This window comes from Tasmannia lanceolata, unplaced genomic scaffold (genome assembly GCF_043159265.1).
Source record: "Tasmannia lanceolata isolate RefF3 unplaced genomic scaffold, GAP_Taslan_0.1 ptg000018l, whole genome shotgun sequence".
Taxonomy (NCBI): Eukaryota; Viridiplantae; Streptophyta; class Magnoliopsida; order Canellales; family Winteraceae; genus Tasmannia; species Tasmannia lanceolata.
The window spans coordinates 192,576-210,561 of NW_027518695.1; the positions used below are offsets into that span (position 1 = coordinate 192,576).

The 17,986-nt window shown below is 38.8% G+C and overlaps 1 protein-coding gene and 1 pseudogene across 3 annotated transcripts; both read left to right on the forward strand.

Annotated features, from left to right (window-relative positions):
- The first annotated feature begins 827 nt into the window (after positions 1-827).
- LOC143852042 (transmembrane 9 superfamily member 12 pseudogene) lies at positions 828-4,024 on the forward strand (annotated as a pseudogene). The gene is made up of 4 exons (XR_013236630.1): positions 828-972; positions 1,341-1,391; positions 1,576-1,591; positions 1,865-4,024. The product of XR_013236630.1 is annotated as a transmembrane 9 superfamily member 12 pseudogene (transcript).
- A 1,949-nt stretch (positions 4,025-5,973) lies between these two features.
- Positions 5,974-17,341, forward strand: LOC143852043 (Phosphoglycerate mutase family protein). Of its 2 annotated transcripts, XM_077361549.1 has the most exons (6): positions 5,974-6,334; positions 7,142-7,241; positions 7,500-7,679; positions 11,546-11,663; positions 16,874-16,943; positions 17,203-17,341. In XM_077361549.1, exons 1-5 carry the CDS (start codon positions 6,058-6,060, stop codon positions 16,940-16,942), a joined length of 744 nt encoding a protein of 247 aa, XP_077217664.1. In that variant the 5' UTR covers positions 5,974-6,057; the 3' UTR covers position 16,943; positions 17,203-17,341. The 2 variants fall into 2 exon arrangements, with proteins under 2 accessions (XP_077217664.1, XP_077217663.1); XM_077361548.1 differs by having other exon boundaries at positions 16,874-17,341.
- The last annotated feature ends 645 nt before the right edge of the window (positions 17,342-17,986 follow it).

The following is a 17,986-nucleotide window of genomic DNA, read 5'->3' on the forward strand; positions in this document are numbered from 1 at the left end:
TATACTCAGAGAGTAGGAGAATAAGTAAGGGGTGCCATTACCAATATAGGGAGAGAAGAGAGAGCGAAGAGAAATAAAGAGAGGGCATAATTCCTTAGAAAATTCAAACAAAATTCCTTGATTTTCGAAGAATTTGGCTTAAAAGTCATAAGGAGGGGGCAACAAATGCACCTCACCTAACATGCAATGATAGAATGAAGGGTGCCCTTGCAAAAAACAACTTCAAGGGTGCCCTAATAGGTCAATTTTGATAAAAGTATGTTTACGATGGTGCCGAAAAAAGTGGATGGCGCCGTAAAAAGTGGAACGGCTTCAACTTTTGCTGAACCTGACCAATGAGGGCGCCCTTGAACAGGGGCGATGCCGGAAATTTTGCACAAGGGGGGCAAAAATTATAGTAATTTTTTTTGTATCTTAAAATTAAGATAGAAAAAATCTGAAATTTTGCACAAGGGGGTAAAAATTATAGTAAATTTTGCACAAGGAAGGGATAAAAATGGTAAAATTAAAATTTTAAACTTATTTTCTATCTTAGGGATGATCGGAAAGGGGGGCATATTTTTTTAAAAAGGGGGTAAGTATAAAAAAATATTAAATAATAAAGGTTTTTTTTTTTCCCAAAAAATTAAGAGGGGCAATTGTCCCCCTTTCCTTTCAAGTGGCATCGCCCCTGCCCTTGAAGTTGGTTTTTGCAAGGGCGCCCTTCATTCTATCATTCCGTCTTAATTTCATATTTGTAAATGCTATTTAACCCCCGCTTTTGCAAGGGCGCCCTCCAATCTCATTCCTCCTTTTAACATAAGTCCTCCAGTCAACAAGAAGACTTTAGGAAGACTTTAGCCTTACTTAATAGCTATTCTGGAGCCTAAACAGCCTGACACCGGTTCTTGCATCTGTTTCGGTTTCCACACCTTGGGAGGGACCATTTTTCCTTGGAATATCAATGGATACCAGCCCACTTTCAAGCATCCGGTAAGTCTCTGATCCCTATTGCCTGTTCGTTTGGGATTATGGCAACCGATATGATTGCCACCTCCCTAATCCCATGTAATTTTGGGTCCGATAATCGGCGGTTGCCACAATCCCAAACGAACAGGGCATCTACCTCTAATCGATTGCCAATGTACGACTCAGTATTTTCTTGTTGAATTTCGGCAAGTAGTTGTCCTGTCCCGTAAAATTCGGGCTGCTTAGTGTTTGTTCTCAGCAGGAAGTTTTTGTGGCTTGATTTTGCTATATACGGTTTGATTCGGTTGTTTTTTCCTCTGCTCTGTTGTTTGAATGCGGAGAATTTCTTCCATGACTTATTTTGGGAATCTCGGCCTGACTTTGTATTGTAGGCTTTGAAAGTTGCGAGTATTTTGGTGCTTACTGGATCCGTAAGTTGAAAGGTGAAAACTGTTTTTCACTGTCTGTTTTAGGGGTTCAACTGGGGTTTTTTGTTTAAAAATTTATAGATTTTCAGGCTTGTGCTGGTTATTCTTGTTCTTCATTTAGTTGATCTGTTTCTTTTTTTTTTCTTTTTGCTCGGAACTGTTTGATTGGAACTTGACGTAAATTTTGCCGGAAATCAAGGCTTGGAAGGATTCTGGTGAGTTCTTAAGCCCCTGTCAACATTTTTAGGCCATTGAAGATCAGTTTTGACTTACTGTTTTACATCGAGTTGAATTCCAGCGTGATATTTGTCTGTGCTTGGTCCGATGGCTTCTTTGTTCTTCTTTGTTTTTTTCTTCATGGTTTTCCTCACGTGTTTGTGCAACGGGTTTCATATTCCTGGAAGTTATATGCACACATATTCACTAGGTGAAGAAATACATGTCATGGTTAATTCACTTACCTCGATTAAGACCCCGCTTCCATTCAGCTATTACAGCCTCCCTTACTGCAAACCATCTGTTGGGATAAAAAAGAGGGCAGAGAATATGGGACAACTTCTTATGGGTGATCAGATGGTTAACTCCCCTTATCGTTTTCGCATGTATGTGAATGCGTCCAATTATCTCTGCACTTCGCAACCGTTAAACGAAGATGAGGTGAAGCTGTTGAAGCAGAGAACCCGTGATCTTTATCAGGTGAACATGATCTTGGACGATTTACCTGCAATGAGGTATGCAAGTCACGGAGGAATTCACATTAGGTGGACTGGGTTTCCTATTGGTTATACACCATTAAGCCAAAGTAATGAGGACTATATCATCAATCATCTGAAATTCAGGGTTTTAGTTCATGAGTACCAAGGCAGTGGTGTGGAGATAATTGGTACTGAGGAAGAGGGCTTGGGTGTAAATTTAGAAACAGACAGGAAAAAGGCATCCGGTTATGAGATAGTTGGGTTTGAGGTTGTCCCTTGTAGTGTTAAGCATGATCTGGAAGCCATGTCAAAGCTTAAGATGTACGACAAAGTCGATGCCGTGACTTGCCCTGCAGAACTCCATAAGGCTCAGATAATCCGTGACCAAGAAAGAGTTACTTTTACTTATGAAGTAGAGTTTGTGAAGAGTGATATTCAGTGGCCCTCTCGATGGGATACGTACTTGAAGATGGAAGGTGTCCGAGTTCATTGGTTCTCTATTCTAATCTCCCTGGTGGTAGCTGGGATTGTGTTTGTTATACTCTTAAGAAAGGTGAGAAGGGATTTAACAAGATACGAGGAATTGGATAAAGAAGCACAAGCACAAGTTAATGAGGAGCTCTCTGGGTGGAAGCTTGTTGTTGGTGATGTTTTTAGGGAGCCAGATTGCCCGAAGCTTCTTTGTGTGATGGTTGGGGATGGCGTTCAGATTGCAGGAATGGGAATTGTAACGATTGTTTTTGCAGCTCTGGGGTTCATGTCACCACCTTCTCGAGGAATGCTCTTGACGGGGATGATAATTCTATATCTTTTCCTTGGGATTATGGCAGGGTATGTTGGAGTTCGGGTGTGGACAACTATCAAAGGCAATTCAGAAGGGTGGAGGTCGGTTTCCTGGTCAGTTGCATGCTTCTTCCCTGGAATCATTTTTGTCATTCTTACAATCCAGAATTTCATACTGTGGGGGAGCAAAAGCACTGGTGCGATTCCCATCTCTTTGTATTTCACTCTTCTATCCCTTTGGTTTTGCATCTCAGTGCCGCTTACCCTCCTAGGAGGGTTCTTAGGAACAAGTGCCGAGCCCATAAAATTTCCTGTGCAGACCAACCAGATCCCTAGAGATATCCCTGCATGGAAGTACCCATCATGGCTCCTCATTCTTGGTGCGGGGACCCTTCCCTTTGGAACTCTATTTGTCGAACTCTTCTTCATCCTTTCAAGCATTTGGCTTGGGAGGTTCTACTACGTGTTTGGTTTCTTGCTTCTTGTCATGCTCCTGCTTGTTATCGTGTGTGCTGAGGTATCTATGGTGTTGACATACATGCATCTCTGCGTGGAGGACTGGCGGTGGTGGTGGAAAGCATTCTTTGCGTCTGGTTCCGTCGCCCTATACGTATTCTTATATTCTTCCTATTACCTGATATTTGACCTCAGGAGTTTGAGTGGTCCTTTGTCAGCTGTAATATACCTTGGCTACTCACTAATCATGGCTCTTGCTATCATGTTGTCCGCTGGCACCATTGGCTTCCTCATGTCCTTGTATTTTGTTCATTACCTTTTCTCATCCGTCAAGATCGACTAGAATTTACTGAGAGGACAGATTGTCTGCCTTTTTTGAATCATCAGCAAGCAGTCAATACACTAAATGCCATTTGCAAATCATCAGCAGACAGCCAAAACAGCAAATATGTTGGAAGAGAAGTTGCCAGTCTCGTTTGCTTACACATAATCGGGTGTGCTGTCTCATTATGATACAACAGAGATAAACTGTTACTGGGTAGCTGAGGTGAAGCATATCAATGGGTAATGATTTAGAGCTTAGTGGGGTTTTTTTTATTTTTTATGCTGTAAAACTTTGATTGCAATGGTGGGACGTCTTGTCTTCATTTATGCAAATATGGATTACAGCCATTAATAAATCTGTACTAGAGAAAAAAAGAAGTTGCCAGTTTCCATCTTTTCTCAATATCCAACCTCTTGATTTTGTTAAAATTTCTTCTCTTTTATCGATGATGTTGTTTTCCATGGCATTGGAGCTTTTAGCTTACGGGTCCTGGTGAAGGTGGTATGCAATCTCAAAACATCACATCCGATGAAGGCCCTGTGCACGGAGTCTATGTCCCTACTTCACAAGGATGGGGAAATTCTGCGACTGTAGTTAGATGTGATTTTTTTTTGCTCATGAAATCCTGCAACACTTATTTTTTATGCTGTAAGATTCATTCGGATCCCATGCTTGCCATTTTATTGTATTGTGCTTTGGAATCTTCAACTCACCTCGGCTTTCTTTCTCCTGTTTCCTCATTTTTTTATGAGTTAGATAAGTGATCATACCTTTTGTTTTCTTGAGGATTATTAAGAATATATAGCTGCTATTGCTGTTATTCTAGTCAATGTTCAAGAACTGAGCTTGGCTGACTGCAGAGCTCAGGTTCTGAATTTTATAAAAATTAACAATTATTTCATTGATCAGCTCGAGTACTAAATTTTGCAAATAGAAAGACCAATTTCAGACCCTTTAGGCCCTGTTTGTTGGCCCTGTTCGTTTAAGAATATGGCAACTGATTATTGGACTCAAAACAAACAGTGCTTCCAATAATCAGTTTTGGACTCGCAATCTGTTCGTAATCGTTTGTTAGTTTTCTAATAGTAGTTGTAGATATTTGTAATTATTTGATGTCCAGAGGAACATGAACAAGCTATTGTATCAGTTTTTTTTTTTTTTTTTTTTTTGAAATGGATTCTATCAGTTTCACTGCATCATTTATTTTAATCAGAGTGGGCTAATAACTTGATTCTAATGTAGTCATTCAAAGTGCTAGGATTTTGGGTATGCTGGGTGGGCCTTGGCTTATCAACCTCTTCCTCAACTTTTGAAGCACATTGCATGGTCTTCTTGGATGATAAAAAAAACAGGGTGTGTGTGTTTGGTAACTACTCTCCAATCCCCAATTTTGAATCCCGGGGAGCGGAAGTGACTCCGTGTCGCTTGTGATTTCCACCTAAAATCTTGCTCGGGAGACAAAACAGGTTTAAGAGAGTGTCGTTGGGATGGTATTTCTCTTGGTTCACTGTAAAAATTAAATATTTCCGATAAATGGTTCCCTGCTTTAGAATGAAGTGTTTTTTTCCCCTCTTTTGCCTTAAAACTCTACTTAAGTAGAAAGAGTTTCTTTGTCGCCCTACCATAGACTGTATTGGATTTGTCCATGTCAGCTGGTCGATATATCAGCAACTAAAAACCTTGTCTTGAGAGCCATCTGAGTCATGGTGCACCATGGGTCTTAGGAGTAATTATCCTAACTCCAACCATCACATTTATTAATATTACTCTCTCTACTAAAGTCAACAAATATTTCTTTATGCCTCCCATTATCCTCCTAAAAATCTATCTAATCTAATACTTCCACTGTAATTTCTCTCATCAAGCCATTCTTTACCACTTAAATCATCCTTTTACCCATTAAGCGAGCTCTCCAAGCTCTTTCATTTCTTATTTCTTTTACCCATGTAGGCATGTAGCAAGATGATCTTCTTGTCTCAATAACCTTAAATTAGAGCATACATTTACAAATAGTAGAAAGAAGAAAATAAGTGCTCTCTTTTGGGTTGTCCCATATCAATGTTCATAGTTTCCTTATTTCTTAGGCGTTAGATTTATTGTGAATTCTCCAAATTGCAGCCGTTGATTTGTTTTGTGTGTGTGTGTGTGTGTGTGTGATTGTATTATAGGAAGAGATATTTCAAGACTCACATGTATCTTGGGCTTCTTCGCTTATCAACCTCTTCAGATCTGAGGGATTGTTAAGATCATCCTATGGATATGATTTCTTGAGCAAGATACAAATAAAATGAATGGTTTGGATGATCCAACCATGTAGGCCTGGCTTTAAAAAGACCAGACAATACAATACGTGAGATTGAATCGAGGAGGGCAGCAAAAGGGAGAAGTAGTTAAAAGGGGAGAAGAAGTGGAGGGATGGAAAATGCATAGAGAGAGAGAGAGAGGAGAGAGTATGAGCATGAGGGGCGGCAGTGTCATTTATCATGGATTATCTCCCTCTCTTTTATCCAAAACCTTCTTCTTTTCTTTTCCTTGTCGTCACTCCTCCATATGCCCTAAATCCACCCCTCTCTCTGTTCGATCACTCGCGATCGAGGCCGTTGAAGCCGCCGAAGAGGCGGCCCCACCGAAATCGGCCTCTCGCCGTCTGATTCTGCTCCGCCATGCTGAAAGCTTGTGGGAAAATCGCTCTCTCAGAGGTAACAACACCTTTTTCTACTCAACTCATCTTTCTTTTCTCCCCATTTGATTTTGAGTAGAATGCGGGGAAAGTCGTTCGGATAAGTTCATCTTCTCGGAACTGATCCTATTAGACTGCTTTGAATTCTGGTTTCTGTTCAATGTTGTGGAGAATTAGTTGATTTGGAATTCATGGGAGTGGATTTCTGAATTCTAGTCTTAACTTTTTTCCTCTTGTGATTTTTAGGCATTACTCGAATTTCTATACCATAAATCTTTTATCTAACTTCTTCCACTTCTTTCTCTGCTCTGCTCTTCTTCATGTGTTTACGATAAGTAAATTAATCACGTACTGGAGTTTCATTTGTATAAGTTTACTTTCTGCACCGAAGAAATTTCATTTTGACAACATTGGTTTCCAACTGAATTTTACCTGAGAATACTGTTGAGAAACTGCTCATGTACACCTTAAACATGTCAGAATCATTAATAAAAACTTGTAACGGAATATTAATTTGTAGAGGAATTTCATTCTGCTATGCTCTAAGAAACCAAAGCAGTATTTGCATTCTAGTAAAACATCAAATGCATGAGAGAATTCAACTTTACATGTTTTGGTCGATAAAAGCATCGGATAAATTTGATGTTTTATTCTACATTTGTATCATTGAGTTGAACTTTTCTGTTTAGTGCTTGCACTTCTGAAATTTTCCTTGGAAAACACAGCTGTTGGTAATGCCTAAGCTAGATTAAGAACGGCACCCTAGCGACATTTAAATTTGGTTTGCAGATCCTTGAATATAATTCCGCAATTTCACATTGTACAGATCATGATCGCCCTCTAAGTAAAGCTGGACGGACTGATGCTACCAATGTTTCTCTCAAGCTTCAACAGATGGGTTGGATGCCTGACCTTATTTTATCTAGGTTAGAATTTCCCTAGTTGGTCATATTGAATTTCATGTGAATATGGTCTCTCTTGTTTTCTCGATTATGCCTGTCCATTGTTTTTGCGTTAATGAATAACAGAGTGCAGAACCTGATATGAGAAAAATTCCCTGCAGCTCTTGAGTTGAATTACTTTCTAAACTTAGACTCACTATTTGACCATGCATTAATCAGTTGTGTTTAGACTTTATTGTTGAGTCTCTATTCCATTGACTCACTCTGATGTAATCGATTCAGTGACGCCACTCGAACAAGGGAAACACTTGAAATCATGCAGGAGCATGTCCTGGGTTTTTTAGAGGCTGAGGTGCATTTCATTGCTAGCTTCTATTCCATTGCAGCAATGGATGGGCAGACAGCTGAGCACCTCCAACAGGCCATCTGCCAATATGCTACAAATGAGATGCTTACAGTGATGTGAGTCCCGTAAACTTAATTGTTTTGCTTTTACTTTGCAAACACACCAAGTCCATGACCACATTCAATTAACTACGCAAATTAGACTCATGCATTGGTTTCAATTTGAGACAAAGATCCTATTAAAACAAACGCTTATGTATCCATATGTGATAATGTGTATTAGTTCCTACGGCATAGAAAAGAGTAAAGCGTTTCTGCGCTCGAGTGCACAAACAGGGGTGGGCCCATATTGTTTAGGGGATCCAAAGCATTCATTTGGAAGGCCCTTTCATGGATAGGGTGCCCACCAAAAATCAGCTCCATTGGATCATCTTAGGGTGTCCATTTTTGGGGTGAAAAAATGGGCAGATTAGTATACAAACAGTATCTGTCCATTTTCACCCGCACAAATGGACACCCTATGGTGATCCAATGAAGTTGGTTTTTGGTACATACCCCATCCATGATGGGGCCTTTCAAATGAATGCTTAGGATCACCCCAACAATGTGGCCCCACCCTTGTTTCCTGCACTCGAGCGTAGATAAGCTATTCCATAGAAAAATGTATCTTGATAATTATTCCCAAAAGCATACAACATAGAAAATGTGTCTTGACAAATATAATTGTTTGATAATTAGAGTAAAATAATACCAAAAAAAACTTCAAAAGGGACAAAGTAAACTTACTCTTTTTCCTAATAGGTATGTTGATGTGCATACTGTTCTCTGTCTGGTTATCTATCAGAGCAAAAAGAAAAAACACAACCCTTTAATCCATGGTACTCTTATCAAAATGTGCATATCTGATACCAGCTGGCAGCTGGTGTATTAGTTAATACATCGATTCACTTATTGGGACCCTAAGTGTTAAAATTAGGGATGTTTTTATAATGGCAGTCTTCATTTTACTAAGCACTTCTTTATAATGGCAGTCTTCACTTTACTAATATGTGTTACATAATTATATTTATATGAATTGCATGTACAATTTGGTATACATATTGTGTATCAATATTTATATGAATTACATGCCATATATGAGTGAAATGTTGTGCATGTCACTAGGTATTTATCGTTCTTTTTTTTTTTTGAATGGTAACTGAATATATTAAAAAGGGATAGACCGAAAAAAGGCCTCCCGCACCCCCCACTAGGCCAGAATTACACACAGCAAGAAAGGAAAAAATACAAAAAGAAATTAAGGGGGGAGAAAGTTGAAAAGCTCCAGAGACTGCTTGACCACACCCGCTTTAGCCAAACTATCAGCGATTTCATTGGCTGATCGCCTAACATGAAGGAAATCTACCGAGCAACCGACCGATATATCCTTAATTTCAACGAATAAACGAAGAAATCTCCAAGGAGGATTCACCGAACCCTTAAGCCACCTAATGACATTTACGGAGTCTCCTTCCACGATAGTGTTCACTACCCTCTCGCTTCCTAACATCAGGAATCCTTGGTAAGCGGCTCTGACTTCAGCTTCGCTAGAATCTGCGACACCTATAGGCCCGGAAAAAGCCTGCACAACATCCCCCTCTGAATTCCTTAAGACACCCCCGATCCCAGCTGGACCAGGGTTACCTAAGCTTGATCCGTCAAAATTCAGCTTAGAAAAACCTACTGGAGGATTGACCCATTGTTGAGAGATTCTAGGAATGGGTACTTGACTATTGCATACCACTCTCCATCCCGCCCATAGGTCGAAAGCCGAAACAAATTTGAACATGGGCAGTGCCCTTGCCCATGAAATCGATAAGGCTACTACCTTGATATACATGTAATAGGGAGAGTTTGAACGCCCAGCGAAAATCCTATTGTTTCTTTCCGACCACAAAACCCACAGCGTAGCCATTAATGAAATCGACCACAATACTTTACCTTTTGATCTCCATGGATTAAACGCCCACCCCTCAAATAGATCCTTAACTTGGGAAGGGAATACCCACTCGATGCCGAATCTCGCCAGAACCCTTCCCCATACCTCTCGAGCGACTTTGCAATGGATGAATAAATGCTCCACTGATTCTCCAGCTTCGATACACATAGCACAATGATTGACTATGATCATATTCCTTGCCCTAAAAAAATCTACCGTTTGAATACGGCCTTGAATCACCGTCCATCCGAAGAAACAAATTCTAGGAGGAACCTTTATCTTCCACACTTTTGCCACAGACCGATTTGCCGCGCACGGATACAGTCCTTTGTAGAAAGATTTTACCGAAAAATAACCCGATGAGTCCCACACCCAGAGCCTTTTATCCGTGCCTGATGAACTGATATAGTTGTCGTCCAAGAGCTGAAGAAAAGAAACCATCAAGAGCAACCTGTCGAAGAAATTTCTGCGGAACATCGGCTTCCATATCACCTTATTGGCCCGAAACTCAAAGCAATCTTTGACTAAAGCTTGTTTGTCCCTGGCCACCACATATAAATCGGGGAACAAATCTTTTAAAGGGATGTCGAAACACCATACCATATTCCAAAAAGAAATTCTATCCCCCGAGTATACTCTATATCTTATGCCGCGGTCAAAACATGGACTCAATCGCAAAATATCCCTCCACAGAGTCACGCCTGGTTTGTTGAATCGGTTTAGGGATCTCCAATTACCCACGTCTGCGCCATATTTACCACCAATAACTTTCGCCCATAACTGAGTCTGTTCTTCGCCAAACCTCCACAGCCATTTCCCCAAGAGAGCGTCATTTACCTGTTTGATCTTACGGAGCCCCAAACCTCCACCGAGAACCGGCTTACAAACATCGTCCCAGGAGACCAAAGAGAAACTCTTTTTTTCCTTTGAACCTCCCCACAAAAACCTCCGCTGAATTAATTCGATTCGCTTTGCAATAGAAACAGGGCACTTGAATAATGATAATTGGTAAATAGGGATATTCGACAGCACGGCCTTTATCAAGGTCAATAGTCCCCCTTTTGATACCAAACTCCTCTTCCATGTATCTAGCCTCCTTTCGATTCTTTCCACAATGGGCGCCCACGAACCTATTTTCGGTCTGCCACCTCTCAAAGGGAGACCAAGATAAGAAGAAGGGAACCTATCCAAAAGGCATCTCATGAGATTCGCCAAATTCTTTGCTTCCTCCTCCCCCACATTCACAGCATACATTCTGGACTTTGAAAAGTTCGATCTTTGACCAGTGATGATTTCGTAGCACCTCAAAACTGCCTTAAGATTCAATATTTTAGAAATCTTGGGGGAACTAAATAAAAGGGTATCATCTGCAAATTGCAAATAAGACACTTCAAAGCCGTTCGGGCCGCATTGAATCCCTTCAACTAATCCCACGGATTTGCCTTTCTTCATTAAGAGACTCAAAACTTCAGCAACGATAACGAACAGGAAAGGAGATAAAGGGTCCCCTTGCCTCAAGCTTCGAGTCGATCTAAAAAATCCTTTTGAAGAACCATTAATAAGGATGAAGAACCATTAATAAGGATGGAGAACCAAGCCGACGATAAGCAAAAGGAAAGGAGATAAAGGGTCCCCTTGCCTTCAACTAAAGGTGTTTGTCGTTCTTAAACCAGTATGCGTGGTGCTTTTTTTTTCTAGTTTGCTGATGTGATGGTTTTTTAGTGTATTTGTGCATATTCTAGCACTTCGTGGAGCTTCATCTTAATGTCCATCATTTGTACATATTTCTATACGTAGTAGTGATTTTACTTGATTTCCACCAAAATTTTCATTTGAAATCAACATGTTTCCATGTTCTTCATGACCACAACGCATACTGAAACCAAAACCTAAAACATTGGTTATAAAATCTTGCATAAAGAATCCTAAATAGTTTATTCATAACCCAAAAGCAATATGAAATTTGAATGACATTTCCCAAAGTTTCCAATCCTGTTATCAACAGGTGCATGGGACATAACAGGGGATGGGAAGAGGCAGCCTCAATGTTTTCTGGTGCCTCCGTAGAATTGAAGACATGCAATGCTGCCCTACTTGAAGCTGCTGGAAAATCTTGGGATGAGGTAGCATTCTAATACTTCTTTGTAAAAGTACATCCATATGCAATACTTCTCATCATTCTTCAAAAGAGACTGATTGTTTGGATTTGATTCAAAAACTTTTTAGTTCGATCGTGCTCCCCAACTCGGAAAAAATCAAAATTCATGAAGGACTTGAACTCACCAAATGCCTTCTTAATAGAGATCAGTGTGAACAATTTTCATTTTATAACTATTTTTTAAAAGATAATACTTGAAATGAAGTTCCTTGATTCTCATCAATTCTATCTTCTATATTTTTTTTCCTCCACGGCTATTAGAAATGGGATCACCTTTGATTTCACATAGCTCATCTTTGCGTTTTATTATTTCTAAGGACCAAACCTTTAGTCTTGAGGGGCACGAGGGACTTACGTCGGTTGTTGTTTCAACATGATCTTTACTATCCTCTATACATACTCAATTTTCAATTCACTAATATCGTTGAGTAACTTTTGCAAATTAAAAGATTAGAACCCTCGCTTTACATTTCTTGGGATCATTCCTTAGCAGGGAAAAGTGTTATTTTTTTTCACAAAAAGAATGGGTGCTTCTCTCTCTTTTTTTGAAGGGCAAACAAATAATAAGAATGGATGCTTCTCTTACCCATATTAGTTTCATCAATCGTATTGAAAGGTTCTCCCAAGTAATATGTGGCATGTGCATTCATTGGGGCAACATCACACCCATCCTTGTATTTTGGTACAATAGAAAAAAAAAGTAACAAATACCTCATCTTTCACATATTTCTAGGTTCTCCCAAGAAATATTTGGCATGCATCGACAACCAAGGTTTTAAATTTCGGTTTCAATTTTGGTTGGCAGGGAAACAAAAACATTTCAGTTTCGATGGAAATATTGTAAAATCATGGACAAGAGTTGAAACATATGCAGATGATGAATTTTTTTAATCTTTTAAAAAACATATGCAAATGATGAAAGTTTTAAGATGAAACTTTGGGAAATGTTATAAGCACAAATATGTACTTAGAAACCATCACATAAGCAAGAAAGTAATTCATAATGGCTTAATCACATCGAACACCTAGTGACATGCGTTGTCGCACATGTCTGGAACAATAAAAGTCAATAAAGAAGTACAATGTAATAAAGTATAAGAAAGTAGACCAGTTTCCCCTCTAAGGATCCCAACGCTATGTCAATACCACTTAGAGTTACAAGGTATTATTGGTCCCATGCCGATTTGACATCCCATGCATAAGATACGGTTACTTTATTGTGCAGTTCAATGATGTTGACTACCAAATATCATTCTCTACATTAATGAAATGCAAATAGTGGCATCTTTCCATTTTATCGTCGTTTTGACCATTTTGGTCGAATTTCAGGAATTTCGGTCAAAATTTTGGGGAAATAATGACGTGGAAGGAACTCATGTAGATTTCATTTCGGCGGCAATGGAAATGTTTGAAACATTTCGGTCATTTCAGGGATATTTAAAACCAAGGTCACAACTTGTCCCATCCTTGTATTTTAGTCGAATAGAAAATGGAACTAGGCAGCCGACCCCAACTAGTTTGGGACAAAGGCTTAGTTGAGTTGAGTGGTTGAGTAGAAAATGGAACTAGGCACCATGTCGTAACCAATGTCTCACGATTCTTTATGAATCTTTTCAGCTTGTGCAGTTGTGATGCTTTTCTTCTTTGAAGTATATGGTTGGTCCCATGGAATGATGTTTTCATTGGATCATCTGTTGATAATGAGATTACATAGTTTCCTTCTTGATGTGTATCATGATCAAAAGATATAGATCATTTCCATGCCTCTTCAGCGATGATCTCTGGAGCTGATGAGAGTAAATTTTGAATCAACAAACAATCTAATTTCATCAATTTCGTTTGCCAAATATTGATCAAAGATATAGATCATTTCCATGCCTCTTCAGCGATGATCTCTGGAGGTGATGAGAGTAAATTTTGAATCAACAAACAATCTAACTTCATCGATTTCGTTTGCCAAATATGGATCAAAGATATAGATCATTTCCATGCCTCTTCAGCGATGATCTCTGGCGCTGATGAGAGTAAATTTTGCATCAACAAACTATCTAATTTCATCAATTTCATTTGCCAAATATAGATCATCAAGCTTTAACGAATCAATTTCGCTACCTTGATCTTTAATTCAAAGAGTCATCTCCTCTAATATCCTTTTTTTAATGGTATCTCCTGTATGATCTTTGTGTTGATAAACTTCTACAAACAATTCACCTGAAATTCAGGTTGCTCTCTGATAAATCAATCATCATAATCTTATATTTGATCTTGATCATAATCCCTATTCAATAATGAATAGGGTTGATGTTGGTATCTCCTTTACTGACAAATCAATCATCATCATAATCTTATATTTGATCTTGATCATAATCCCTATTCAATAATGAATAGGGTCGATGTTGGTATCTCCTTTATCAATCTCCTCCTGAACTTTTTACCTTTGTTCTCGTACTCCGTGTTATGAATTCATAACTGATGTGACTCGACTTAGCCTTTACAACACCTCTTGGAGAATTTTCTTCAATTGATCAATACGATCATTTATATCAATAAAAGCCTTGTTATGCACCACCTCGAATCCTCAAAGGATGTCTTGAATCATACTTTCTCTGACACGAATTTGATGTTGATAAATTACTAGCAATCCATGACAACTAGAAAACTTGTTAGATAATTTAACAGCCACACCAACGCCCCACTTGAATTTTGAATAATAAAACTAAGGAGATAGAAAATAACATTGAATTTTGTGCAAAATGATCAATGTAGGGTAAAACCCAAACACGATTGGGAAAACCTGTAACTATTCATTAATCTCTCTGCATCAAAATCCATACATATATGCCCGAAACATCTTAATAGTTTAATCTTAACCATCGGTATATGACTAATTTTAGTTCTTAGAGAAACTCAAATAAAGCTTAATTTCTATTTTAAAGCAGTCCAAAATAAAATAAAAATGTACTACATATTTACATTTTGCTACCCAAAACAAAACCTCAATATCTTTAATCTGATCAAAAACTTTTTAAAACTATGACAATCTCTTTAAATTAACTTTCTAAAACCCATTTTAAGTTACCAAATAAAACCCAAAGACACCTCGTCCATATCTTAGAAACTTCCCAAATTGGAAGTATTCTATGTTCTACTCCGAAATACTATTCACATTTGCCTTTCACACTTCTTAATGATACCTACTTAAATCTTCTTCAGAAAATTAAAAGAAAAAAAAAACTGAAAGCCATCATAATGACCCAACCTGCTAACTTTTGTCATGATTGGAGCTCTATGGGACCCACTATTGATGTTGTGCACAGTGGTTCTATCACCTTGAGGGCCTACTTGTATACATTGGTCGAGCCATTTCTCCCAAATCATCTTTGCTAATTGTTAATGAATTCTCTCTCGGACCCTTATTCTAAATCATTATGGTATTATATTCTGTCTAAAACCAGTCCTTTTTCTTATGTATTTCAATAAAATTAAAAAAAGTGGGGAAATTCTTAATGGATCACTGTCCACTTTGTTTGGAGGATGGGGAATCTATCGACCATTTGTTCATTCATTTTTTTTTTGATGGGCAAGCTGGGGTTAGGCAGACCCCTACATTTGTTCATTCATTGCGGGGTAGTGAAGGAGATTTGGGGATATATCCTATCAAGGTTTGGTATTTGTTGGGTTTTTCCAAAATCTATTCTTGAAGTTGTTAATAGTTGGGATCTTGTTCCATGGAAGAAGAAATGAAAGGTTTTATGGAAATTTTGTCTTGTGGCATTGTGGTGGATTATTTGGAAAGAAAGGAATAATAGGGTCTTTGTTGGAGAGTCTAAATCTCCTTATTGGCTGTATGTTAAAATTATCGGCTTCACTATTTTGTGGGCGAGAAGTCTTCCTTTGTTTAGATTTGTATCAGCTTATGATCTATGGGAGGGTTGGCAAACAGTTTGCGCTGAAGCGGAAAGAAGACTCCCAGTTATTCAGCATTAGGATCCTCCTCCTCCTGGCTTCTTTAAAATTAATTTTGATGGGTCAAGTTTTGGAAATCTAGGTCCGGCGGGTATTTGAGGCCTGTGTAGAGATGGTTTTGGTGAGGTGGTGTGGGCTTTCTCAGGTCCAATTGGTATCTCTGATTCGACCGAGGCGGAAGTTAAAGCGGCATATGGCGGTATTATGCATTTAGATAAAGATCAGCTTGATTATGTGATAGTGGAAGGAGACTCAGCCAATGTTGTTAGTTGGTTGTCGGGATTGGCGGCCCCTCCATGGAGGTTTCTTAGTCTCTTTGAGGAGATTGATGATTCTTGCTCCGGATCTTCGATAGTGTTTAAGCATGTTAGGAGATCGGCCAACGATGAGGCTGATTCTTTAGCTAGAACAGGAGTTAGTAGATTGGGTTTAGAGTGGTTTGATTTCTTGCCGCCATGAGTTCCCCTTTGTAATTTTTGTTTCTTTTTTCTCTTGTAAATATTGTGGACCTTCTCGGTTCTTTTTTAATTCAATCATTTACCATTTCAAAAAAAAAAAGTGGGGAAATTCGACAAGAAAAATCCTTAATTAAGCTAAAGAAACAACTGCATCCTTCCCAGTTTCATCTTTGTTGCAACTCTACTCTCCATGAAAAAACAAGCGACAGTCCTAGCTCCTTGGTAAATGCTTATGATAATAAAGCTTGATGTCATTGGCTTTTTGGAGCCACTTTATATGCTTTTCTAGGTGAAGTTAGATTTTTAAATATATCTGAAGTACTTATTACATGTAGCTTTTTTTTCGTGCTCTTCTCCCTGCTCCATCTTCTTCACTCTTCTCGACAGGTATGATAGACTTTCCCGTGGCTTCTCCTTTTGTACATCCTGCTCCTGCTCCTGCTCTCTCTCTCTCTCTCTCTCTCTCTCTCTCTCTCTCTCTCTCTCGCATTTTGTCCCTCCCCTCCTCCCATCCATCTAATTATCTCCTCTTCTGGCAAGATGTGATCAAACTTGTGACATCAACACTGTCATTCCATACAAGTTAAATATTAGAGCACATTAACTGTGTTTATTTTACATCAGCTTGTAACCGAAGTGAAAAGAATGCAATTATTGTATTTTTGTTTTGTATTCTCGCCTTCTTTGCCTGAATGTCATTTTATTTGAATTGTTGGAAATGAAAGCTTAACCAAATGTACTCCATATGCAGGCATTTGCCTTAGCAGGCTTTGGCGGGTGGAAGCTTCATGGCATAGTGAAACCCAGTACTGTCCTATGAGGTAGACTTTCAGTTTTGCAAATCAAATTAACCAACCCCCCTTATCTCTGTAATTTTACCGTTGCCCATGCTTAGATTTTTCCCCTAAGATGCCCATAATAGTAACACTTAACACTACCCACTGTTGATCCCTACATTCATAAAACTAGGCACCTGTAACAAATCTTAAAATGACATGGTATCTGAATTACACAATCTGCAAAGAAGCTTTTGAACATCCTCATTTGCAGTGAGCTCATGATGTTATTTCTGTGCTTCAGACATGAGGAATCGAATCAGAGGCCCCTAAATATTTTCACCTTCGTAGAATCTGTAGTATTTTCATTTTGTAGAATCTGTAATAGACAAGATATACTGAGAAATCGGGATGGATATATTGAAATTCTGCCTTCTCTTCTATTGAAATGCCACTACAGACACAAACTATGGTACTAGCAGGATGATTGGTTTTGAGTATTTTTGAGTTACAGATACAGCAGAAGGTTGTAAAACTTCCTCAACCTAATAATTTAAATTTCATCGTAGAAGCCAGTTGTGTGATAACATACATGATAAGCAGGTTGAGGCTAACCAAGTATATTTTTGGTTGAGTAAGAGGACTGGAATGACTCAAATTCTCGTGTCCTTGATCTTGTAAGCATGCGCGTGCCACTTGTACACCTGGGAATCAAATCTGATAATGACATTTGAAAGAAAAGGTGTGCCACATATACATACACCAGGAAAAGAAAATGGGAGATTATGCAATTTATTTTGTTTGGGATTCCTTCTCTTTTGCCCTTTTGGGACTTGAAACTCTTGGATTTCATGCTTGCGTAGTGTACCCTTGTACCGTATGTTCTTGGCAGTATACAACGCTGAAAATAATAGGTATCTAACCATGGAATTTGAGTACAGAAGAGATTTGGGGAAGAGAAAAATGAAGCACATGACAGTCACTGGAAATTTACAGATTTCAGATTCCAGGCTTCAGATGATTGCACAAATTTCTGAAATCAGTCAAGCCTTATCTACAGAAGAAACCGCTTCACCTTTATACAAGAA